This window comes from Mchenga conophoros, linkage group LG17 (genome assembly GCF_057382185.1).
Source record: "Mchenga conophoros isolate Kocher_MC1m ecotype Shallow Benthic linkage group LG17, M_conophoros_male_GT1.1, whole genome shotgun sequence".
NCBI classification, from domain to species: domain Eukaryota; kingdom Metazoa; phylum Chordata; class Actinopteri; order Cichliformes; family Cichlidae; genus Mchenga; species Mchenga conophoros.
In genome coordinates this window covers 5,044,022-5,071,015 of record NC_140542.1, presented here as the reverse complement: position 1 = coordinate 5,071,015, position 26,994 = coordinate 5,044,022, and the positions used below count along the sequence as shown (strand labels likewise).

Genomic DNA, 26,994 nt, shown 5'->3' with positions numbered 1-26,994 from the left:
AAATAAAGGTAAAGTACTTTCAGCTGCTCCCTTATTTCCCAAGGGGTCATCACAGCAGATGGATCTGCATAATTTACCATAATTTACTCCAGATGCCCTTCCTGATACAATCTTCCCATTCGTCCAGGCTTGGGACTGGCACTAGGAGTACACCAGCTTGTGGACCCCTCATGCTGGGTGTTTTGTCTCATCCCGGTCTTTACTAGCTAATAAAATGGCCAGAATATCATCATTAGATATAAACCGGACTTAGTGAGCAGACTTAGGTAACTGTGTGCACATTTAAAAGGTGTTTTGGGTTGAATAAGATATGACACATACTGTAGGTCTATTAGAGATGAGAGAGAATGCTAATACTCATATATGGGTGGTGAGTACATAGCATAAGGTCATCTAAATTTTTTAAGATTGTCTTACCTTCTACAGAGATAAATAGGAGCTCAGCTGGGTTACCAAGGTGGGGCGGTACAGGTGAAGAGCGGGCAGGCAGGTTTTGAGCCGGTGAGTTCCTTCCTTTACAAGATTCACCGGCTCAATGCAATGGAGCGATGCTCGTGTCATCCACAGGCAAGAGTGACTTGAGCAGACAGATTTTCAAGGCAGATTCCAGGCACGAATAACTTTGAGACAAGGAATTAACCGTGGGAGTTTGTCACCGTAGCAGCGATGACTTTCTGGCGAAGAACGGTGCACTTTTTTGCCCAGATATATTCTTCGTTTGGGATGTAGTTTGGGAGGTAGAGCAGGTGATCTACTAATCAGAAGGTTGGTGGTTTGGAGGTTTCCCTGGCTGCTCCAGTCTATATTGAAAGCGCCTTGGGCAAGATACTGAATGTGAATGTAAATGTCAGATAGAAAGCTCTTAGGCATAGACAAATATAACGTAAGAACCAGTCTATTTACCATTGCTTCATACCTGAAACTGACCAGTTTGGTCAGAACTCCTGCACGCTGGGCTGATGTGGTCAGCCAAGTCCAACCAGCAACTTCACCTGAGAGTGAAGAGTTAACCACCTGAGAGAAAGTGAACCAAACCCAGCCCAACCTACCAAATTATGACAATTCCACATACATGCTTTGTACTCTTGATTAGAGAAGGCTGTCACCATACCATTGGCACCAGGATCATAGTGGACCACTGGAATGGCATCATCACATCCTCTGCTGCCCTTCTCCTCTTACTAGAGTTCTTATAAAGGCTCCAGCCAGAGATATCAGGTGCTGTCATGGTACAATTAATTTCTTTGGTCACAATGACACAAAAACCTTGTACCAAAACACTGTTCAAGAAAATTTCCAAGCTGGTTAGGCCCCTGCAGTTTCTTTCAGTTTCACAACACTGTGGCTTCCATATGGAGGAATCCAGACTGCTGACAGGATTAACATCTTGTCATATGTAGGTGAATGAGGACCCAAATGCATACTCACAGGCAGTCAGGATTAACATTAAGCTCATCTCTAATTTTTTAAAGCTCAAATAAAACAGGAAGTTAAAAACGCAAGCCAACAGCTAACAGAGACAGAGACTGAGGCACGAAACATGGGGAACATATTTCTCTCCTGTCCTGGGAGAGTACTCAGCAAATGCCATGCTGATTCACATTATGGAGTAGTACTCTATGATTCTGCTTTTAGCTGCTGATCACATTTCTTTACTGTGGAATTAAAGTCATTTAAAATCATTTGTAGCTATCATCAAAGACATAAATTCTTGCCTGAAATGAAAAAACAGGGTGATACTTTGAGCGTTTTTAGACTTGGCCATTATGTGTGTGTTTAACAAGTCTTCCCCTGCTGACAGTGACGGATGTCGGGGGCTGTGCCCTGGGTGGGGACACCTGCTTTAGTGGAGCCATGGTCACATGAGGCTGGGAGTATGATGCTTAAAGCTCATAATCAAACAGATTGTCTCTTTTTGTTGTTGTTGATTTTTTAGGTGAAATAGTGTAGGCTAAACCCATATCCAGCACAGCGTGGAGCATTGTTGACATCGGGATCTTTGATCTCCCGCATTTTGCAATGATATATCAATTGAGAAATGATGAATGCGGGTAATTTGGCAGACATTATTCTGGTGTTTGTGTGTCTTAGGATCTGTGTTGTGTCTACGATGTTGCATGTGTTTGTGTTTTGATTTTGGTCTGTTTGTGCTCGCCTTTCGCTGCATTTCTGCATTTCCTTTTCACTGTGTGTATATGCATGTGTGCGCATGTGTGTATTGTGTATGTGTGTATATGGTCCTGCCCTTGTATCTGTACGTGTGTGACTGTGCACTTGTGTTGTGTTCTTGTGTGGGAGCTCCTGTCTGATTGCCATGGTCTTCTTACGCAAACACTTATGCAACAATGCAGCCTGGTGGCTGATCTCCGTTGTATCGTGTGTGTGTGTGTGTGTGTGTGTGTGTGTGTGTATTCAGCCCTTTTTTGTCATGCCCAGGCATTGCGCTCTCTAAAACCGAACAAGTCGCTGTCCTCTTTGGGGAGAGAAAATTTGGTTTAGTGGTTCTTTTAGATTTTTTTTTTATGTCGTCAGTGTGAACTGTATGCTCGAATCTGATCTGTGTGTGTGGACATGTTTGCCCTTGTGAATCCACATGTGTCCTTTCTGTCATATGTACACATTCCTGGCCATGGGTGTTTCTATATATGAAGGGTATATTTATTTTTGTCATTTTTATTCGTGTGTAAATCAAAGCATACTGTATAAGGTGTTCTACTTCTATCAAGTTTTTGTGCTCATTCTTTATATTAATACTATTAATGTATTCTATTACTGCTAATGTTGCTGGGGCAATTAAGATGGTCCTCTCCAGTAGGGGGAGCTATGTGTCTGTTAACTAAGTGGAGGGCTGTTCTCACCTGCATAAACTGCATGTTGTGTATACCTGGACAAGTTGTTTCATGTGCTCTTGAGTCATAAAAGTTAACACTAACTGTTGAAAGAATTTGCCCGGGGTGGAGAAATTTGCCTTTTACTTCCTAAATGTTTTTCTTGGGTCACAAATGAGTTTTTTTCTCCGACTGCTGACAGTGTGAGCTGCATTGCAAATATTTCAGAACCTTTAGATCACTTTGATGGGAGACGGGTTTTTTTCCTCACTGAATACTTACACGCTGTCTTCTGCCCTTCTCTTATAATCTTTTCTCAAAATTGAGCTGCCCTGTATTCATGGAATCTGATGTGCCGCTCACATTTTGGGACAAGAAAAACAAATGAAGTGGAATTATCCTTTCTGTAAGATTGAGGCTCATCTTTAATCATCTACTACTGCAGTAATATCGCACGTCACAAACGCACAAATTCACACACATCGGTCCTTTTTGTCTCCTCTTGCTCTTACGTCTTTCCCCCCACTGCTCCACTGTGACATTTTAACTTAAGCTTTTTCTTTGGCTTCTGCTGCAGTGAAAGGAAAAGAAAGTAGGATAAAGATTAAAGAATATTCTTGAAATATTATAAAACTCTGAGAGCTGCAGTGCAATCGTGGAGAAGTTAGAAAATATTTAAGTCAGTGGTGAATGTGTATGAAGGAAGAAATGAAAGGATTCACTGTATTTAAAGGATGCTTTGCCAACTTTTAGCACATCTTCAAAAGAAATGTGTATATATTACAATTATGAAGCTGCAGGGAATATCAGTGTGTGTGTGTGTGTGTGTGTGTGTGTGTGTGTGTGTGTGTGTGTGTGTGTGTGTTTGGTTGTCCGTGTGTGAGCTGGCACATGGCTCACCATTTCCACAAACTCTTGGCTGGGAAGCTGTACTGCTCATAAATTACCAAAAATATCAACCCAGCAAATCCCCCCAGCCTGCTACCAGATACTGCTGTGTGTGTGTTTGTGTGTGTAAGGTCTTCTTCTTCCCACATGCACCCTTTGTCCCGTCCTGCAGGGTGTCTGGCGGCGAGCTGTTCGACCGAATCGTGGAAAAAGGATTCTACACGGAGAAAGACGCAAGCACGCTGATCCGGCAAGTCCTGGACGCCGTTAACTACCTGCACAGGATGGGAATCGTGCACCGAGACCTGAAGGTAAAACACTCAAACACACACACACATTCCCTGCTTCTTCACTGAAGTCTTACCCCACATACACACAAACACTCACTCTCCCATTCCACACTTTAAATCCACACAAGTGCTTCATTCTCACTTGACAGCCCTTGATTTACTGCTGCAATAAGGGCAGCAGCTCGACACATGCAGTGCATTGTGGGTGAGTGTAGTGTGTGTCAGCTGTTTGAAGGAATGGATTGGTCAGAGTGACCTCCATTAACCAAGACTGTGTAAAATGAGCAATAAGGTTGTCTGTCTATTAACTGCCTGAGACATTAAACAAAGTGACAGTGTTTGTAATCCAAAATTCATTCTTTCTTTCTTTCTTTCTTTCTTTCTTTCTTTCTTTCTTTCTTTCTTTCTTTCTTTCTTTCTTTCTTTCTTTCTTTCTTTCTTCAGCCAGAGAACCTGTTGTATTTTAATCCTCAAGACGAGTCCAAGATTATGATCAGTGACTTTGGTCTTTCAAAGATGGAGGGCAGCGGTGACGTCATGTCAACTGCCTGTGGCACGCCAGGATATGTGGGTAAGCCGGTCGCACCGTCACCGCCTGTCCTCAACGTTCTTATTTCTTTCCTCTTAAAATCACAGTTTATCCCCTCTGATAAGATGGCGCCGGTGAGGTCGGCTGCCGTCACGACTGCTCCGACCACTTTTTCTTTGTCTTTGTTTTTTAAGTTAGTTTTCAGCGTTTCTAAATCGGCAAAATCATCACCATTGGGTACATTAGGTATGACAGTGACACTCTTGTTTCTATTGGTATACAATGTACTCACAATTCGAAGTTTTTAACTCCGGATCCGAGCTGGCCGAGTGAGATCTCGAGGGAGAACAAAGGGAAGCGGCGGCGGCCTAGAGGGAAGCGAGTCGGCGTCAGGAACAGGCTGAGAGCTCGTGCACACCGCACACCTCTGCCTAGCATCCTGCTCGCCAACGTCTAGTTACTGGAGAACAAGCTTGACGACCTCAGGGCCAGGATAAAGTTCCAGAGAGACATTCGGGACTGCAATCTCCTCTGCTTCACCCAGACATGGCTGAACCCAGCGGTGCCGGACCACGCCATCCAGCCGGCCGAGTTCTTCTCGGTTCACCGCATGGATAGGACACGGGACTCGGGGAAGTCAAGGGGAGGCGGCGTGTGTTTAATGGTGAACAACAACTGGTGCAACAGTGCGAACGTTGTTCCTCTCACACGCTCCTGCACACCAAATCTGGAACTACTGTCCATCATGTGTCGTCCTTTTTATCTACCTCGGGAATTTACATCGGTCATTGTAAGTGCCGTTTATATTCCACCACAAGCGGACACGGTCACCGCCTTATGCGAGCTGCATGAGGCACTCACACAGCATCAGACACAACACCGGGACGCTGCGCTTATTGTGACGGGGGACTTTAATAGCGCCAACCTCAAACACGCAGCGCCGAACTTTTATCAACACATCACCTGCCCCACCAGGGGTGAAAGGACACTGGACCACTGCTACACTACGGTCAAGGACGGCTACAAGGCACAATCCCGCCCCCCGTTTGGCAAATCTGATCACGCCGCCATCTTCCTCATGCCAAAATACAAACAAAGGCTGAAACAGGAAGTTCCGGTTCAGAGGAAGGTCGCGCGCTGGATGGATCAATCGGTGGCCGCGTTACAGGACGCACTCGATGACGCAGACTGGGGCATGTTCAGAAACAGCTCCGACGATGACGTCAACGTGTTTACGGAAGCGGTTGTGGGATTCATCGGGAAACTAGCGGATGATACCGTGGAGACAAAGACTATCACAACGTTTCCCAACCAGAAGCCGTGGGTGGATAAAACCATCCGCGACGCTCTGAGATCCCGCACCGCTGCCTACAACACGGGACTCATGACGGGGGACATGGACCCGTACAAAGCCGCGTCATATAACGTGCGGAGGGTGGTGAAAGAGGCGAAGCAGCGCTACGGGAGGAAACTAGAGTCACAACTCCAACAGAGTGACTCTAGGAGCCTGTGGCGGGGACTAAGGACAATAACGGACTATAAAGCACCAACAACCGGTATGACGAACGCGGCCGTGACTCTGGCAGACGAGCTGAACACTTTCTATGCTCGCTTCGAGGCTGCAGCTAAGGTCTCCAACAATGCTAGTGTTAGCGGTGCTAACGGCTGCAGACAGGAAGATACTGCCAGCACCGGAAACGTGCTCGTCATCTCCGAGCATGAAGTAAGGAGAGCCTTCAAGAGAGTGAACACCAGGAAAGCAGCAGGACCAGACAGCATCCCAGGTCGTATCCTAAGAGACTGCGCATACCAGCTAGCTCTTGTGTTCACTGAGATATTCAACATCTCTTTATCTCAGTCGGTGATCCCCACATGCTTCAAAGAGTCCATCATTGTTCCTGTCCCGAAGAAACCCCACCCTGCTTCTCTCAATGACTATCGCCCTGTAGCCCTCACCTCAGTAGTGATGAAGTGCTTTGAACGCCTGGTCAGAGACTTCATCATTTCTTCACTACCAGACACACTGGACCCACTACAGTTCGCTTACCGTCCAAATCGTTCCACAGACGATGCCATCTCTCATCTCCTCCACACATCACTCACTCACTTGGACACTAGAAGGGGGAATTATGTTAAAATGCTCTTCATAGACTACAGCTCTGCATTTAACACCATAATTCCCTCCACACTCACCACCAAGCTGGAGCATCTGGGACTCAGCTCATCTATGTGTCAGTGGATCTCCAACTTCCTAACTGGCAGACCACAGTCAGTAAGGATGGGCGGACATGTCTCAGCCTCCACCACTCTCAGCACTGGAGCCCCCCAGGGGTGTGTTCTGAGCCCCCTGCTGTACTCTTTGTACACATATGACTGTGTGGCCACTACCAGCTCCACCACCATCATCAAGTTTGCTGACGACACCGTCGTGGTGGGCCTGATCTCTGATAACAACGAGACGGCCTACCTGAAGGAGATTAGGAATCTGGAGAACTGGGGCCCGTTCTTCGTACCTCGCTAAGTAAGTTAGCCGGATTTGACTGTTGACGATTTCGCGTGATCCTGGATCGTTCGGTTCTTCGAAGCCCATCCGGGACTTGCTGTCATAGCAACAGAGCCGTAAGCGTAAACCTGCTCGGGAGCAGGCTTACTTTATGTAAACAGGATTAGATCGCGGCCACTCAGGTATTTCCGCTTCATTTATACGAAAGCAACAGCGATATTTTACCACTGTTGTACCATAAATAAATAACATAAATGTAACTAAAGATAATGCAGCACTTGATCCTTTTATTGATGTCACACAGATACATACAGGTCATTTCCTAAAAAAGGGAAATGTACTATTAACATTCTATTACATGTATGTGATTATTACAGATGTAATTCAGATTTCAGAGTAGTAATTGCAATTTACTTCGTGTAATCAAGATGGGAGACCACGGCTATAAAAGCGAAGGTGGATTTGGGAAGCCTGTCGCAGCCATGTCCTGTCCGTATACGCGAGCCACCCATTGCGGAAGGTGCAAGATTGATAAGGAGAGTCCTCAGAATCCAGCATATATTGCGGGACAGACAGGATCCTTTAGCTCAGCGCGACAGTGTGCTCATAGAGAGATATCGATTTTCCCGTGAGGGTATTATTTACTTAACCAACTTGTTGACGAGGGGGTGCAGGACCACCACCTGTCTTTTTTTGCGCTGCCCCTTTTCTTGGTTGCTGTTATAAACAAACAAACAGATTATTTCAGGGTCTCTGTCCAAGAGACGAAAAGCAATATAAGTGATCAATATTACCATTCTGTAGAATATTCTTATATTTCACTTTTACTTGTTCCCATGTTCTAGTGGGTCCTGTTGTGGCTCTAATGTGAAAGGGGATATAATATAACATAATGTAATATAATATAATGTAATATAATATTGGATAATATAGTGTGATATGATAAATCTACCCTACCACCTACTGGTGTTGGCCAGAGGGGCCGATGGCACGATATGGCAGCCTGGCTTCTGTCAGTCTGCCCCAGGGCAGCTGTGACAGCTACCAGTGTGTGAATGTGAGAGTGACTGAATAGTGGCATTGTAAAACGCTTTGGGTGCCTTGAAGAGCGCTATATAGATCCACTCCATTATTATTGTTATTATTAAATTACTTACGAGTTTAATTTGTCAGCAACTTTCTGCCAGCCCTCTCTCCTTGCTTTTGCAGCCTTTGCAGTGTTCCCTTGCGTTTTAATTAGACTCTGAAACTCCTAAAATCCCTCACTCAAGAGTTCTTGCTCTGCTGCCGAAGAATACCGAGCGCGCTCCTTCGACATTTTCGCCGACCAATCAAAGGGTTGCCGATCAATGTTTCTACTATCGATGCGTAGCCCCTGTTGGGCCACCCAGTGATCTCACATTACTTCATCCAGCTATACTAATCGTCAACAACAGGTGTGTTCGGGGAACCGGAATAGCGAGCTCAGAGTTAGCGCGATGATTTGATCTTGGATGTGTCATTTGATCTTGGATGTAGTAAGCGACGTACGAAGAACGGGCCCCTGGTGCCAGAGGAACAACCTCCTTCTAAACGTCAGTAAGACAAAGGAGCTGATAGTGGACTTCAGCACTAAGCAGGAGAGGAACTACCAGACCCCCGTCATCAACGAGTGCCCAGTGGAGAGAGTGGACAGCTTCAAATACCTCGGAGTTCACATCACGCAGGACCTGTCATGGTCCTGTCACATCAACACCGTGGTGAAAAAGGCCCGACAGCGTCTCTACCACCTCAGACGCTTGAGAGACTTCCAACTGCCCTCCAAGGCGCTCAGGAACTTTTACTCGTGCACCATAGAGAGCATCCTGGCGGGAAACATCTTAACCTGGTTCGGGAACAGCACCATGCAGGACAGACGAGCTCTACAGAGGGTTGTGCGGTCAGCTGAGCGCACCATCCGCTCCGAGCTCCCTGACCTGCACTCAATCTACAGCAGGCGGTGCTGGACCAAGGCCAGGAAGGTGGTGAAGGACCTCAGCCATCCCAACAACAGACTGTTCTCTCTGTTGAGGTCAGGAAAGCGATTCCGCTCCCTGAAGACCAACACAGAGAGACTGAGGAGGAGCTTCTTCCCGCAGGCGATACGGTCTCTCAATTACACCACCACACAGTACTGACCCACACATATGGTTCTTACACACACACTGGACTTTCTGGACTTTGTTTTTGCACAACACTGGTCACTATATTCTTCATTTCCGGTTAATACTTGTACAGCTGCTGTTATTGTGTATATATTTATTTATATTTAGATTTCTTAATACATTCTTATATAGTTCTATATTGTGTATTGTGTATTTTGTTGTACAGTTATTTTATTTTCAACTTTAATTTATATATTTTATCTTATTCTTCCCAGTTAAATTTACCCTTCATTCTAATTTGTGTTGTACAGTTATTTCATTTTTAACCTTAATTTATATTTTATTCCTTCCTAGTTAAATTTACCCTTTTTAATTTTTCATATTTATTTCCTATCTTATTCATAGCCTTTTCCTTTTTTGTTCTCTTTAGGTCACGAGCAGTTGTCCAAGCATTTCACTACATATCGTACTGTGTATGACTGTGTACGTGACAAATAAAATTTGAATTTGAATTTTGTTAGTGCTGTTACTGTTTTTGGTCGTTAAAAGACATACAAGAAAATAACCAGTGTTAGCTAACAGTAGCCAGAACCAAACAAAGAGATCTTTATTTGTTTTTGGAGATAAAAAAATCTATTGTGGTTTCGTCTGACAACTGTGAGCTAACACTAGCTTACCTGTTTACACAGATAAATTGCAACTTGTCCAAAGTCGCAAAATGCTGTAACGAGAGATGAAGGTCCAGTTCATCCAGACCTTCAAATCACTTCTGGCATTACACACTAATGACTGCACACAAAAAAGGAGAAAAACACAGTTTTTCAAGAACCCCCCCCAAAACTATCCGTACCCCATGATTCAGTGGCTTGTGGAAGCATCTTTAGCAGCAATAACTTGAAGTAATTGTCTTTTGTGTGACTTTTATCTGTCTCTCACATAATTGTGGAGGAATTTATGTCTCATTTTCTTTATAAAGTTGCGTCATTTCAGTGAAGTTTATAGGCATTCATTTATGCGTGGCTCTATTAAGGTCCCATCAGAGCATTTCAATCAGGTTGAGGTCTGGACTTTGAGCCACTGCTACACCTTGATTCTGTCCTTTTTCAGCCATTCTGTTGCAGATTTGCTGCTGTGCTTGGGATCATCGTCCTGTTTCATGACTTCATTTTTCTTGGACAGATGGCCTCACATTTGACTCATGAATCCTTTGATAAACAGAGTAGTTTATGGTCGACACAATAGCTGTCAAGGTCCTGTGGCTGCCAAACAAGCCCAAATCATTACTCATCCACCACCCTGCTTGAGAGTTGGTATGACGCGTTCGTGCCATATTTGGTTTTCTCTCAACCTGGCATGTTCAAAGATCCTCACTTTGGTGTGGACATTGTTCCACAGTCTGGTTTGTTCAAATGGAACCTTACGTACCGAACATGTGCTGCCATTTTTCGAGAGAAGAGGCTGTTTGCTGACAAGTCATTCTTGTTCATTCGTTTTCTAAATGCCCTGTTAGGCCTGTAGAGTCTAAGATGTAGCTCTTTGGGTTCGTTCGACCCTCTCCGAGCATTACAAAGTTTGACCTAGTTCGACTAGTTGGACTTAGCTGTATCTGTAATGATTCCTGTGAGCCAACAAACACGTGATGAATTAAATGAGCACATGTTGTTCCCATCTGACGCCGTTTACACTTCCTGCATCATCTCTTTTCTTCCCATGTCATCTGGAGCGATGCGTGTTTGTGCTCTTCACTCTGAGACAGACAGTCATGCTCTGTATCATATTATATCTCATTTTTGTGTGAATCTCTGTGTGCAGTGTGCTTAATCTGCTTGTGTGTGAGCATTTCTTTGATTGCATTCTACAGGAGACAGAGGTTCGGTGACACACATTTGCATGTTGCAAAAGTCGTATAAGTCGCACAAACAGATCATTTCCCACTATTCACACAGAAAGGTACATAAATGTTGAATCGTTTTTGTTGCAGGGCAGCTTTACTAAATCCAGCTGTGTGTCTGTTTAGGTTCTCAATCGTCCGTGTCATGGTGGACTAAAGTGCTTGAGTCGAAGCCACTCGCAGAACTGGAGTGGCCTTTTAGATGAGTTGGGAAATATCTTCAAGAACCTGAAAGAACTCCAGCTGTCTTTGGCTCAAGCGCTTCAAAGCACCCAGCTGTTCTTCAGGGTTTTTTTTGGTGTACTATCTTTAAAGAGTCAGTTCACATTCTCACCCAGTCAGCAAAAAATTTGCATCGTTTTACTTTGAAAGGTCAGAACTTTGCATCAATTCCTCTCATCCGTGAGAGGAACTCCTGCAGTTTTTCCACTCAAGGTGCTTTGTGTGAAAATACAATCAAAGAAGGTGACAATTTACAACTGCGTTTGAATGAAAGACTCAGTTTTCATTGTTATTTTTTCATTTTCTCATTATGATAACTTTCAACTGTTAAATTTGCTTCTTCCAGCAAAAAGAAAAGTCACGCTTGGAAATAGGACATAGCCAAAGACCCACTACGGGGTTAGTTCAGTGATTGACTATTAAGAAATTACACATTATGATTGTACCCTGATACCGACTCTGGACTTAGTGAGCTGCAGACACGGTGATCTCAGTGGGTAAAAATGCTCGAGTTCTGCATCCAGAAAACCCAGAACAGACACACACACAATGAGTCAGATTAGACTAATAAGCAAATGTAAGCACTCAGATTCAGCACAAGTGTGCAAAGTTTATATTTTGACTCAGATATGACTGGTGTTCCTTCTGTGTGTATGTGTGTGAGCATGCCAAATCTATTTCGAGAGCCTTGTGTGTGTATATGTGAGGTGATATTACGGCGACCTCGCTGTCATCAGTAATTTGCTCTGTCCAGGGCCTTCGGTAATGAGCTGCAGAGAAAGGTCGGGCCTGGAAAGCCTCCCTTACCGACACCAGCAGCAGAGAAAATGGGTCTGAAGCTAACTAGAAGAGCTAGTTGGAGCTAGTTGTACCATGTATTTCTGCACCTATGAGAATCTGTACCTCCTGCAGAATATTTCCCACCGTGCACCGAACTGGCATGTGATTTTAATTTCAACAGACATGAGGTGTCTGCATATTTTCTCTGTACTCAGTCTCATTAAACAGCCCCTTTTTCATATAAAAATCACACCGCAGTTGTTACTGGACCTCAAGCTGAAAAAGTAAAAACGCACTGTAGTTAGGTTTACCACCAAACTGAGGTCGTTCCAAAGCCGTTTTTTTCTCTAACCCCGCTGTGTCTGCTTGTTTCTCCCTCTCTCTATCAGCTCCAGAGGTTCTCGCCCAGAAGCCGTATAGTAAAGCGGTCGACTGCTGGTCCATTGGAGTGATCGCCTACATCTTGTAAGTACCAATTAAACTTCTTTATATTCCACTGTACAGGAAGCAGTTTCCATCAATCACCATGACTGACATCACCAGAAAGCACCAAAGCTCCATTAGCACCGGGTCATGGTCACGGTGGGAAATCTGAATTCTTGATGCCTTATTCATCATTAAGGTTGTGATAATCGTGTTCATTGCCAGAAATGCGGCCAAGTCAATCAGCTAAATACATTCACAGGTTTGCCTTGCATTGAGTCACATGACTGCTAACCATTAGCGTGTCCATCCGTTGTATACACGTAATGCTGTAGGGTGAATTAATTTTTTTTTTGAAAAAACCAATTAGGAAATTGTTAACTAAAGTCATAAAACCAGTAAGAAGTAGGGTCGTTTTCTCATAGATTTCAATACAATGAGACCAGAGAAGTTGTCGCCCCTAGAGGCCATGCAGGCTTTGAAATAACTGAAATAACCCGTGTCTAGACACAGGTATGAAGCAGTTTTAGGTTACTGTAATCGTGTTTAATTAGTGTGTTATTTACACCTTTGGTTTTCCTCCTGTGACATATTTTTACCAAATCTTCCATCTAACATTATATCAAATCTCTGAGTAGCTATTAAAGTCGTTTTACAAGTTCCCTTGGATGTAATCTTTGTAATTAAATAGAATGAAGGTCTTTATAACAGCACAACAAAACAGCCATTTTCATACTAGTAGTTTTCTAATCATCAGCTGGGCTATGGAGACCTGGCTCGGCCATGTATGAATCACAAAATTGAAAACACCTTAACTGGAAAATCTGTTTGTAAACATGCATTCCATTCACATCACATTTACGCTCATTAAGCGGATCTCCATCTAGCCTTTGTCACCCTTCTCACCCTCGTCTGTGACGAGATTTCATTTTCATTTTCTTGTTTTTCACCAGTGTTGGTGAACAATGGAAACCATGTTTGTGTGCTCAGACTGCAATCTTGTTGTTGAGAACGCCACTGTTGGAGTTATTTTAAGGTGTATGTTGCCTCTGCATCTTCATTTATGTTTAACACCTGAGGAGCAATCAGAGAGCTCACAGTGGTTGAGAGGAAAGCAGGCGCAAACAAACTCACGTGACTCTCTCGCGCTGACTTTTTCTCTGTCTTTCTCCCGTTTTACGCTGTACTTTGTGGTGAGTAGTGCAGTAAAAGCTTTTGCTAGTAAAAAGCATTTGGTGGATTTGACAGCACAGTAGAAATGGCTGTGCGTGTGTATGTCCGTGTGTTGCTGTGTGCGTGCAGGGTAAAAGAAAGAGCAACTCCCTGCTGGCAATTAGCACAATTAGCGTTGGGATTCAGACCTTGTTAGGTTTTGACTGCTGCTCAGGTGGAAAGATCACATCAGGTAATCAACCATGATAATCAGCCAGGATCCCGAGTGCAAGTGTATTTGTGTGTGTGTGTGTTCGATGGAGTGGAGGGTCAGCCGAGTAACATGACAAAGTGAGTCTTTAAGCAAATGAGAAAGCAAAAAAAACAAATCAGAAAGCCCTTTTCCCCTCACGGCAGGCAGAGTCCTCCTTCCTCTCTGCCCGGTGCGTTTCCCTTTTATTCTTTCTTTCCGGTGTGTATTGATGGAGAACGGCATTTTAATGAGTTTTTATGAAAATCTCCTGGTGCATCCAGAACCTCGGTAATGAGGTGTTTTGGGCTGAGCGGCAGCTCTGCTGTTGCTCCGCTTTGTGTCGTTATGGAAAATCAAACTTGGACTTAAGTTCATTTGTGCTCATCAGCACCAAGAACCAGTAATCTCATGTTAATGCGATTAAGGCGATACAGCCAACTACCACTGCTACTACGCAGTCACAGTAATACACTGCTCTGAGCTCAAGTCCAGATGTGACAACAATACTGCGACACCACCTACTATTAATTCAAGTTTGCAAGTTTAGCAGGGGTACTGGAGGGTAGCAGAGTAACTGGAGTACTTAAATCTTGACTGCAAATTGTTCTTTGTTACCAGTGTTAAAGCGACCACTGCAAGCCACAACCTGCCTTCACAGATGCATTCTGAAGTGCGGACATTCCTCCTTTTAGATAGTACCTCGGATTTCCTACAGCCAGACTCAGTCAGCAATAATCTTTTACTAAGTTTTATAGGATGTATATTTTCTATCTTCACCACATATTTGATCTTTTTCTAAACCTAACCCAGTACTTCACAAAGTTGTTTTTAGCACCAAAGCCTAAACAGGAATTTTGTTTTGATCTGATAATGTATTTCAAAAAGTGGTACACAACTGAGGCAAGCTATCTTGTCATTTCTTTAAGCAGCCTTCGGGAATAGTTCTCCAGGCTTCCTGAAGGACATCCAAAGCTCTTCTTTGGATGTTTTCTGCCTTTTGTTCTGTTCTCTGTCGAGACGATCCCTCACTGCTTCAGTAATGTTGAGATCTGGGCTCTGGTAGGCCACTGTGTGTTTTTCTCTCCAGGTCTGCATTGGCAGTGGGTTTGGGATCATTGTCATACTAAACAATGAAGCCACTGCCAATCAGACTCTGACTTTTCTATGTTCATAATTTCATCAGTTGTCACAACAACACTGGCTGAAATTCTGCCCGGAACCACGACAGAACCGTGTTTTGCAGATGTCAGTAGACACTCACTCTTGTACATATTGATGGTGATTTAAACTTAAAATTTCAAATTCCTATTCATCAGTCCATAAGATCTGTTACCACAGATTTTTAGTCTAGTCTTGTGTAATTTGGTATACCAAAGCCTGGCTGTCAAAGGCTTTTTTATAGCACCCTTCCACTGAGATTATTTCTGAAGAATCTTCAGTGAACAGCAGATGATCACCTGCTGTGGCTAGTTTTTTTAAGCCTGCCACATCTTCTATTGTCCCCCACTTTTTCAGTTCCCTTGGATTTTCTTTTAAAGAACACACTGAACATCATGCTGCGATATACCAGGTTTTCAGCTAAATAGCTGTTTGAGAATCACCTTGTTAGTGCAACAATACAGGTTTATACCTGCCATTGTCTTTGGTATTCTTCATAGATTCATCTGGGAACAAGTGATGTGTTTGTGCAGCAGGCTGCTAGTAACAAAGTGCATTAAGATACAATTTAAAATGGGCTCTTTGCCAGTTTGTTGTCTGTGTAGAAACAACACTGGTTCGTCCCTTGGGTTATGTGCTTTATTATGCTTCAGTGATTCAGAGGTCAGCATTAAGTGACTTAACAAAAAAAAAGAATCCTCTGAAGATCATTGGATACAACAACTGAACTGAAAATGGGTGAAAAAACAGCCAGTGTAGAAAGGAAAATTTAGATTTTTTTAAATTACAAGAAAGTCTGGTTTCTTGGAAGCAAAATACAGAAAAATGAAGGGTGGGTGGATTTTTAAGTCAAATTGTGGTCTCTGCCATGAGTAGCAAAATCCTTACAGGCTATAAATCTCTAAATAAGGAGTTTTTTACCTTTTAAAAATTAAATATATTCATTTCATATTCAGGGATCCTGAAAAGAGAAAAAGAAAACCTGTCAAATTCATGTCTAGAAACACAAATCTGCCTGTGGCACTACACTGTTGCCTACATGTGAGGCATTTAGGGGACATATGTAAATTGTAGCTACAAAGATTAATCTGGGTTACAGTATTCCCTTACAGACACAGATCTAGTCTGTCTCTTACATACACATGTGTTTGCATTTAACACTATGTGTCCTAAGCAAGGCAGTCATTTCAAAAGGGTGACAATGAGTAAAGGGACTGTAGTAATCAGTGAAATCATTTATTAATGAAAATAAGTGACTGTTAAAGATTCGACCAAAAGAATAAATATCTCGTCTGCAGGTTGTGTGGTTATCCTCCATTCTACGACGAAAACGACTCCAAGCTGTTCGAGCAGATCCTGAAAGCTGACTATGAGTTTGATGCACCGTACTGGGATGACATATCAGACTCAGGTGAGGCCTCCTCTTCCTCCTCCTTCCTCCACCATCTGTCCTTCCGCCTCCTCGGTCCATCATGTGGCACATATGGCCCACACACCACCTTTCCATCATAGTCGCTGATTTAATCTGCATGGAATGAAAATATGTGAGAGTAAGTGTGCGATGTGTGGTTTCATCCATTACCAGCACAGTTACGGGCATAGACTGGAAGTAAAACCAGCGTTCTATTGGCTGGAAGTCTATTTCAGTCACCAGTCTATTGTGTTAGTGAGGATAAAATCGCATTTATGGACTGTCAAGAAAAGCTTTGTGTTTTCAGAAGTGTCAAGTTTCCTCAGAGCAAATAGAAATCACTCCTGCACATTGCTAGTAATGTAGAATTAACAGAGGTCAACTTGGCTGATACAGTGAAAACCAGATGGTACACACAGCCCACGTTCTCAGTAGAAACCAAACAGTGCAACATCTGACATCTGAAAACATCTTTCCCTGATCGAAATGTCAAAGATTTTCAGTGTCGCAAAATGTTTTGTGAGTGGGTTTTAACGTGGTAAAAAACAATGTGGTGTTTATATGTTTGGTTTGTTTTTCTCCCAGCCAAGGATTTCATCAGCAGACTGATGGAAAAAGACCCAGCCAAGCGTTTCACTTGTGAACAGGCGCTCAGACACCCCTGGTGAGAAACACACATGCACACACAAACACACACACACAACAGCATCACAAAAATCCATCAAATCAATATTGATATCGATGTTGATGTACATTCAGAAGTATTGACTAAGAAATTGTGTTTTTGTGTCGTTATATATATATCTCAGGATCGCTGGGGATACGGCTCTCTGCAAGAACATCCATGAGTCAGTCAGCCGGCAGATCAGAAAGAACTTTGCCAAGAGCAAATGGAGGGTAAATTTTGTTTACTGCAGTTTATTCTCTGTGGTTTTGGCTCTACTGCAATAGACTACATTACCCTATTACAGCTCCTCAGCCAACTGTTTTTAGAAGGTGAATCACTCAGCAATAAAAACCTGGCTTGTCTCGTGGGTAAGATCTACCTCTCAACAGCTATTTACCCCTAAAGAAGTCAGAAGAAATAAGAACAAACTTCAGATTTCAAACAATTCCCATGTTCCACAAATGAAAATGATTTACTAGGTCATTTTAACACAATATATTTTACCATAACGTTACCAGGTTATTGAACTCTGTCGTCATAATAAGGTATGGCTCAAGAGTTTATGGTCTCAGTCATTAGTTTGAACTCTGTTTAAATACGGCTAGATGTTAATTTTTTAAACAATAGTTCCCATTAGTGAACAGAAGGATGATAAAGCAGGGTATACTTTAGTGCAGACCTAAGTTGTGATGGCTCAGCGTGCATTGTCCCAAGGTTTCGTGATCAGATTTTCCTTTTGTTTCTATGCTCTTCACAGCAAGCGTTCAATGCCACTGCCGTGGTTCGGCACATGAGGCGGCTGCAGCTTGGCAGCAGCATGGGGAGCAGCATTGATGCGTCCAACGCACCGACTAGGCCGAGTCAGACGCAGAAGTCAGCCCAAAGCCAGAGCCAGGCGGGCCAGAACCAGCCGGCTCAAAGCCAAAATACCGGCCAGACGGCGCAGAGCCAGAGCACCAGCGCTGTCGCCAGCAAGATCTCTTCCATCGATAACAACATAGCAGCTCCCCACAAGGATTGTGAGTATGATTCAGTGGTGTCAGTGGCATCAGAAAGTTAAGAGAACATATGTGAGCTGTTCATAGGAGTATGTAACAGTGAATGAGCAAAATTTAGGGCACAGTGTGGGAGCGCAGTGCCTTGCAGTGTCTTCAGGATTTGGGACGTTATGAATTCCAGAAAAAGTGCATTTACCTGATCATACTGAATAGGTGTTCCACTTCTTTGGTTTAACAAACTCCTGGGTTGCTTTGGCTGTATGTTTGGGGTCACTGACCTTCTGTATTATGAAACACTGCCCAATCAATTTGAGCATGAGTATGTCACTGAACACCTCAGAATTCATTCGTCTACTTCTGTCCTGTGTCACATCATCAATAACCACTATTGTCTCAGTGTCACTGGCAGCCATGCACGCCCAAACCATCACAATGGTTCTGCTTTATAGATGATGTGGCATGCTTTGGATCATGAGCTGTTCCACGCCTTGTTCATACTTTTTTCTTGTCCAAATATATATGGACCTAACTGTATTTCTATAAAATACTGCTTTTCATTATAAAAGTCAAATGTGCTGTTTGAAAATATAAACAGCAAGATTTCTGGTTTTTTAGAGGGGTAGCCCTGACAATGGAGAGGAAATGTTAATGTAAGTACGGTACAGATTTACACTTAATACTTCATCTCAAAGATGGAGCAGTGCGGTTTATTGGTGTAGCTCTAGTTACATCTTTGAGATAGACACACCTCATAAATGGATTGGATTTTAGTGCAAGAGAAATGAACAGTGGTAAACCTTGTTCAGCGAAGATTGAGTTAGTAGACGGCAGGGCTTGTAATACAATTCTGAACAATAAAATTTACACTAAATTACATGAGCTAAGGGCCAGAACAGCGTTACATTTATTACCTACGTTATTTTGTATTTTTCCTCAACATATTTAGCTGTACAGTGCAAAAGCTGTTTCATGTCTTCACTTCTTTATCAAAGTGAAACTAATTTTATCTTAGTGATCCAGTCACTAGTGAGAAATGCAAGCCTGTGGTCTTCTACTTCTTTTGGAAATCAAGGAGGGATTTCAGTATTACAAGCAGCTGATGCAGCTTCTCATTCCCTTCTGTCAGGTGTCACTGCACCAGTCACACCCTGCAGCCTGGCATCTGCAGCTTCTTCTCCTGCCACGGGGACGGAGCTGAACCGGCCACACCCATCTGCGGTCCCCGCCCCGGTTCTCACGGAAACCAAGTGACGCCAGGTCCCGCGGGGAACCAGCTGGGAGGCCACGGCGCTGTGAAGCAGGGAGAGCGGGAAAGAAAGAGAGATCGAGGACGACCAGTGAGGAAGACGATCGCCCTCTTCTTTGTCCCTCCCTCTCTTCGCTTTACTGCCTCTCGGATAGGCCCCCCAGCCAGTACCCCGCCCTGCTCGTGGGAGAGCAGAGGACTTTACCGCCACCCCACCGATTCAAGCCACCATTGTCATACTGCACACCCACCAGGATGTCAGCGTAAAACTCGTCCTGCCACAGCCACAGCACACCCACGGTCTCACACTGGGGATGTTCACACAGTTGGCTTTGATTATTACCTGATAAAAGGTTGTCCACTGCTCCACCTGTGAGCTGCAGTTGGTGGTTCACGGTGGAGCTGCTGGTGTCATACAAGTTCAACCTTCCCATTCAATCTGATCTTTCCCGCATCAATTTATTTAGTTTTTTTTTCCGACTTAGGTTTGACTGTTGGCAAACGGATTGTTTTACTTTTATTAACTGCTGTTAAATTTAAAGACGCTATGTGTAACAAACATATCATTGTCAAATTGATATTGCTACCTTGGCATAATTAGTGTAACCAAATGAGACAATACCCAAGATGAACCACATGTAGTTCCTCTTTATTAATAGCTGTTGTTGTGTTAGGATCTAAATTAGAACCCAATTCCCATCATCGCCAGATGCTTGGTCTAAAAACAGCAAATCTCACTTCCTGTTAATCAAACACATCTCCCTGCCAATCTGACCTGGTAATTGTGGAACACAGAAAACAGGCGGTCGTTGTTTTTTTTAAACACAAATGATGCAGATGTAGCAAATTCATGTTGACAGTGGTTTATCCGTGTAAAAATGCCACACATAGCACCTTTAAGACATTTGTGTGTCCTTATGGGCTTGGTTCTCTGTTTGTTTGTTCGTGCTTTAAGAAGTGCTTTAAAAGTACCATATGACTGTTGAGATGTGGAAACATGAGTAAGCGCTTTATCTATTTTGCACAGAAAGGATCAGACATAGATTAGCTGCCATTCACATGTGTTTATCAGATTGAGTAGAGATTGTAAACCTTTATTGATTGGATGTCAGAGCATTATACAACTTGTTTATTGTCTGAAAGATTCTGATTTGTTTATTATTTTCTTACTTTATTAAAACTTTTATAATAATTGCCCTTTAAGGGACACACATAATGGTTATTATGAAACATGGAATAAGTTTAGGATAGAATTAGAACACATAGAGATAAGTATTTACTGGAAAACACGTCCAGGTAAAAAAGTCAGAAACTAAAGATGGATTGTCATTAGACTTCCCAAGGAGCTACAGGCAGCGCAGCATAGTTACTAAAAGAAAGGCCTGGTGGGTCCTCAGAGACACAATCCAGAATGGAGAAGCTGTAGCCTGCCGTCGTTCTTTATGTCTCTACCGAAGCCATGATCTCACCTTCTTTATTTGTCAAGCTGCACCCAGTCCAGAAGTGCTCAGGGAAAACTGCAGCTGCACTGTGCGCTGGTGAACACCAGTTTCCTGATTTAGTCTTTTTATTTTTGGGGTTTGTCACAGTCCGGCTGTTCCAGCCAGCATTGCAGTTAATGATCCAGGCTTCAGGACGTTAGCTGTGTCCTTACTGTAGTGTTGTGTTGGTGCGCGACTTCAGCATTGATAATTTAGACCTGGACTTCTATTGACCATATACATACGTGGGCTCACTGCAGGCAACAGCAGGGCATTGATGCTTACTTTTGAAGCTTTTTTTGAAGCATTTTCAAGAAACGTCACGAAATGTAATTAAAGACTGAAAGCAGCGATTCACCAACCACGCTGGCTGATACCTGCAGCACTTTTCAAAGAAGTTGGGACAGGGGCATATTTCCTAATCACCACTTATTTCAATTGTTTTGAAAAACCTGGAGGCCGATTGCTGTAATTTTAAAAGAAAAAATGTTTATCCCACTATTCTTTGATATTGGATTTCAGCTGCTCCGCAATGTTTCTGATAGCTTTCAGAAGCATTTCTGAACACATGCATGCAGTGATTTCCATTAAAGAAAAGCAGCAGCAGTAATTTGCAACTAACCTGTCCTATGGTGGCAGTTGATGATCTCTATGGACGGTTTATGCTTGTCAGTGTAGCCCTAAAACATGTGCAAGTGTCCCCAGGTTAGGCTTTACCACCTTTTAAGAGATTACAGGGCTGTACTGATGTCACTGGTGATGCGTGCAACACCCAAGTCCAGGTTTTTTAGGCATTAATCTACTTTTCCAGTCGTTATTTCTGCCCCAACTCTTTCAAACTTTTTGCTGTTTTCAAATATATAATGATATATAATATTACTTCATGTTTTCTTTATGCTATTTTCAATTCAGTGTGGAGGTTAGGACATGGTAAATCAATGCATTCTCTTCGTTATTTACATTCTACATGTTGTCCCAACTTTTTTGGAAACAGGGCTCTAAATAAATGCACAGATCCACGACTCAGTCAGTATTTTTGACTACTAACCCGACTTTTGTTTTCTTCACCTAATGGAACTCTTGAACATGGCTAATGGCCTTTCCTGTCCCAGAACGCAGAGCTGTACAATGTAGGGTGCTCACTCACACATATCAGATTGTCATGTCTTTATTCGATGCAATTGTACCGATCCCTTTATTGAATTGTAGCCAAAGACTATTGCTTGGTAATGAAGACAATTTGGTTCATTCTGCAGTGCTTGACAAATTAGAACAAAACTAGCCAGATTTGAAGTTGTTCAAGATGGAAACTAAGGGCTTAATTATAGCTGCAAAATAACCTAAAGAGAACGTTTTGTGACCTTTTATCTTTTCAAAATCTGTTGCCATTTACATTATTTTTATTGCCTGAATTGTCTTGCTAAAAAACTGTGTTCATAGTGCTTGTCTCGATATGTGGCAGTATGAGGTGGGTGTGAGGCCACATTTGGATAAAATTTGGGTTAAGGTGAAAATGACAGTAAATCTACACTCACCGAAGTTTTCTCGAATTCATTTTTGGTTCACTGCACAGTTCTGTGTGTTAGACTCCATCTACCATCTAGTTTATCATCTCTTTTGCCCTCACTGGAAAGGATAAGGAGTAATGTTTCTAAAGTATTTCTGCATTTTTCCTATTGTCAGCTAATGACAAAGTCACACTAGGGTAAAAGTGGCTGAAGATTGCAGCATGTCCAAAATTACTGTGGCGATGTAGAACGATATTATGATCTTGCTTCCTTTGAAATGGTTGCTTCGAACACTGGGACCAGTCTGCAACCACTCGCAGTCAGCTGCCCCCTTCAAAGCAACTTTGGTGTGTCAGGAAGGCAATAAAATGGCAATAAGACCAAGTCAGTCTGCTATCAGTTTGTGATGGAATGGAAACAAGTTGGTAATTACATGCTGTCTGTTTGTGATAACACTCATTAACTTTGATAAATTGGTTAAAATTGCTAATTTGTTGCCATCTTCATACACAGAAATTCATCAGAACCTCATAGATTTGAAACAGACTCAGAAATGGCTCTATAAGTAATGACTTAGTTGCTGCATGATGGCAATTTATTCCAAAAATGGCATCGGTGCTTGGCAACCTTGCATTTATATTGGAATATAACCAGACTACAACCAGTTGAGACAAATCCTCTTGCAGATGAGTTGCACTCACTAGCACACTGACTGAGATTGATTGCAGTGTGTTGGCAATTTGTCTGTTTTTAAAGTGTGTTAATTTACACACCAATTATTTCTAAATTCTGCCATTCAGAGTCTGTGTTTGGAGACTGGTTGCTTTCGTCAGTAAAAGCAGAAAACTTGAAAATGCAAGTTCCAGGTCATCATCCTATTTTTCTCTAGCATAGACTAAGCCATAATCCCACAAAAAGTCCAAAACCAGCATTGTGTTTAATGTATCTTACCTAGTTTACAAAGTTCTTGCCCCATCTGAAGCTCTGACCCCAGAGTCCTTCCTTCTGTTGGTTTTTCAAAAATAAGATGTGGGTCCAAGTATGTGAGTGTGATGAAGCAAAATTTCCAGCCTAATCCAGCAGTGTGTCTAAGGTGATGTGTTTCTAATAGGTTTCGGCCAAAACATTATGCGCAAAAAAACGCCTGTTTTTGTAGGTGCGCTCGTTATTGGCTTTGCTTGAAGGTTGTTCAGGGGAAGAAAAATGTCATTTATAATCTTTTGAAGGATGACAACATAGAAATCCATCAGCTATAATAAACAATGTAAAGTCGCAGAAAGACCATAAACTACTGATTATGTATTTTAAGTTCAGTTAGTCACATTATGGGATGTGGGCCCACCCCATATTGGAGAAATAAAAAGTCAGTATATCTTTAGCTTTTCATTCTGTCTGTGGCAGTGGGATATTTGACATTTTAAATACCCTTTTAATGGATAGAAGACTGCGAAAACCACTAATCATGCTGCAGTTCTTGTTTATAAAACTACAGTCTCCGCAGAATGTACTGTTTTTCAAGCACTATAGGATAAATTGTAAAACTTGCATAATATATGGTGACACTACTGATGCATGCACTTCTCGGTGTCATGAAGACTATTCATTGGCTGAAAACACTTCTGTTACTTTATGCACAATGCTGTAGCAACCAAGCAAGTCTGAAGTTCGATGAGTATGAATATTTAAGGCAGCGTGGGTCAGGGCAGTCAAAAAAGAAGCAAACTTCTAATGTTTGAACTGCTGCACACATGCCTGCGCACAGATAGTTGAGATTTCTGAAGGTTTGCATTTATTCCAACACATTTTTCTGAGAGGAAACTAATCCGACTGTGACGTCAATGTATACCGAAGGGAACTTTCTACCGTGTAAGGGCTTTATTCCAATGACCACCTTAATCTTATTCTTCACTGTTATCGCGTCGATTTACCCATTGATTGCTATGCATTTTTTAAAAACATTTGAAGTGTGTTGTCAATGTTTTTTATTTCTGGAAAGCATGATCAGGAAACAAAAGAAAACATCAGCAGCTCTATTTAAATCTATTCAAGACCATTTCACTCATTTACCTATTATTATTAAATTTGAATGAGCTACATTAGGGATTTAAGAGGTTGTTCAAAGAGGTTAATGAATTAGGAATACCGTTCATTAAATGTGAAGTCGTACACTTTAGCTTGGACGTGTGGGCTTCTGAATGTGCTGTGAGGCAGGCAGAGGGTTCAGGTTCATGCTCCTCTGTGGTTTTATGTCTGCTGTTTTTGTTTGCTACAGAGAGAGAGAACATAAATGTAATCCAAATGAGTCTTTCCATGCTACTGTAAATAGATTGTGAATACTGATGATCATTTTCAAGGTAATATTTACGAATGCTTTGCTGTACAGGCATGTCTGAGTGAGTGAATGAACGAGTGAGTTTGCAAGGGAAGTTGATTGTATCCTCTATGGAATGTTTTAATGTAAAAAAAAAATGTAACAAAAAAAAAGCAGCTTCAAGTCTCCTTTACTTCCCGACTTTGCGGTTAGCTTTCAGAAACTGTCTGGCAGCACGCGACTGCTATCAGCAGAGCTGCACAGCGCAGTTTAATGCCATCAGTGTTCCACCATCACTTCAGTGTCAGTCCAACTAAAAAGGTGAAATCATCGTTTACTGAACTCAGGCTTACGTTTTTGTTTTTTTGCCATTCTAACGGGAGAAATCCAAAGCTGTGAAACACACTGTTACGGACGTTCGCTCTCTCCACTTTAAACTCACCATCCTTTGACTTTTCTTTCTTTCTTTTTTTTTTATGAAGAAAAAAAACTGCACCTTCATGAAAAAACACAAGCATGTTGAAAAAAAGTGCTTCAAGATTTCAACTTTACCATGAGTGTTTGCATAATCTTATATGCCCTTGTATGATGTTCGTATCTCTGTATTATGTGAAGACGTACACAGGTTGAGATGACCGGGTCCACAAGAGCCAAGCAGAGTATTTGTTCTAACTGGCAAAATTTACCCCTGGAATTACTTACTATTATTATCACTATTATTATTTGCTGGATTAACTATGTTTATTACTATGAAAGTTGCTTTAATTCTGCTAATTAGAATGACTGTGTTGTCATGTGACTGGAAGTACATGCATTTATATTGCCCTTTTTTCAGGTTTTTATTATGCAAATTGAAAATACACTAAATAGTGGTTGTGTCACTGAATTTATACTTAAAGCTGGTTTTAGTTGTATGGAAGTGAAATGTATTCAGAAGATGAGCAAGATGACTTAAAATCTCAAAAAGAGCCTTTCATTGCTTGAAAACTAGATTTTATGGAAGCAGTAGTTGGTCATAAGCTGAGTTTCATCTAGGTTTTTTGTTTAGGTTAAAAATTTGCAGTGCATTGTGGGGAAAGTAGTTTCTAATGGATGTTGTCAAAAGCATGCTAGCTGACCTTTTTTTAACACGCGGAAGTGTTTGGTGTGTAAGGAGTTTCTGAAAAATCAATGAAGAAAATTAATAGTAAATTTAGGAATTAGGGATTACTATTAAGCTCTGTTCAAGAAAAGTGCAAGTGAATGCATCTAAGGCATCTAAAAACTGAATCAAAAGTGCAAATATAAAGAACTTTTAGTTTTATAATTTTAAAATGTACTATGTTACCTTACCATATGTGCGTTAGCTTTTTATTTAGTTTGGCTAAGTTGATAACGTATATTGTGTAGCTAAATTCTCTGATACTTTCCTTACTTATTTGTATGTCATAAATGCAAAGGCTAGAGAGTTTAAAATATATATATAGCTACTGACTGTGTGTTGTATGTAGACTAATTAGCGGGGGTGGTTTTACCTAGCTAAAGTCTATACAATTGTTCAGTAGCATTATGTTGAAACTTACAAGGAACTACAAGCATGTATTTGAATTGTTACCAACTATTTCAGTGTCCTCTTAGACTGAAAAAGTTGTTAGACTTTGTTAGCATTAGTAAATGCATTAGCTAGCTTTGGTTTAGCTGATGCTAAAAACACTCCACCACCTCTAACCTGAACAGCTAACTGACCAGTTGAGAGAATCTCTCTCGCTAAGATTTCTTTGTAGGACTAAAACTCTACACATGCTGCTCTTTGGCCCCTGGTGTCTCCCTGTAGGTGTCCTTGTCCAGAGCCTGCTAATTTAGCTGGCTGTATTTACTCTCTGCATGTGACCACAACAAACTCTCATCCTGTGCACTGTCGTTACGTCGACGATGCTCTCACCTATCGGAGCGGCCACTGCCTGCCGCACTTAAATGTGGTGTGATAATGATGATTTCGATGATGATGATTTTCTGTTGATGGGGCTTGTATATCAGATGCCTTTGACAATCATGTGCACATATCAGAGTTACCATAACAACACAGGCCAGAGTGACTGATTGTGTTTTGTTTGTCTTTTCTCCTGGAATAAATCCTGAATGATCGTAAAATGACTCTCTACTCTCATTTACTCTTTTTCTCTGTCTGTTTGTGTGCATACTCGACAAAATGAGACTGACTTATTAGCACTACACAGTGTCAGAATGACAACTACATTCCTGCAAATGTAAACACTTTCGACTGTGTGTTATCTCTCCATATTTAAACACTCACATACTCATGAATCTGGAACTAGAGCAAACACTCTTTACT

General features: G+C 42.1%; 1 protein-coding gene across 1 annotated transcript in view; it reads left to right on the top strand.

Annotated features, from left to right (window-relative positions):
* The window catches only part of camk1da (calcium/calmodulin-dependent protein kinase 1Da), a 79,510-nt gene extending 52,718 nt beyond the window's left edge, over positions 1-26,792 (top strand). Inside the window, exons 4-11 of the mRNA XM_085252988.1 lie at positions 3,889-4,027; positions 4,451-4,577; positions 12,444-12,519; positions 16,339-16,451; positions 17,037-17,115; positions 17,261-17,348; positions 17,876-18,137; positions 19,243-26,792. Coding sequence (XP_085109114.1) covers positions 3,889-4,027; positions 4,451-4,577; positions 12,444-12,519; positions 16,339-16,451; positions 17,037-17,115; positions 17,261-17,348; positions 17,876-18,137; positions 19,243-19,367 — 1,009 coding nt within the window. The 3' untranslated portion in view covers positions 19,368-26,792. The remainder of the gene's footprint in view (positions 1-3,888; positions 4,028-4,450; positions 4,578-12,443; positions 12,520-16,338; positions 16,452-17,036; positions 17,116-17,260; positions 17,349-17,875; positions 18,138-19,242) is intronic.
* Positions 26,793-26,994: the final 202 nt, after the last annotated feature.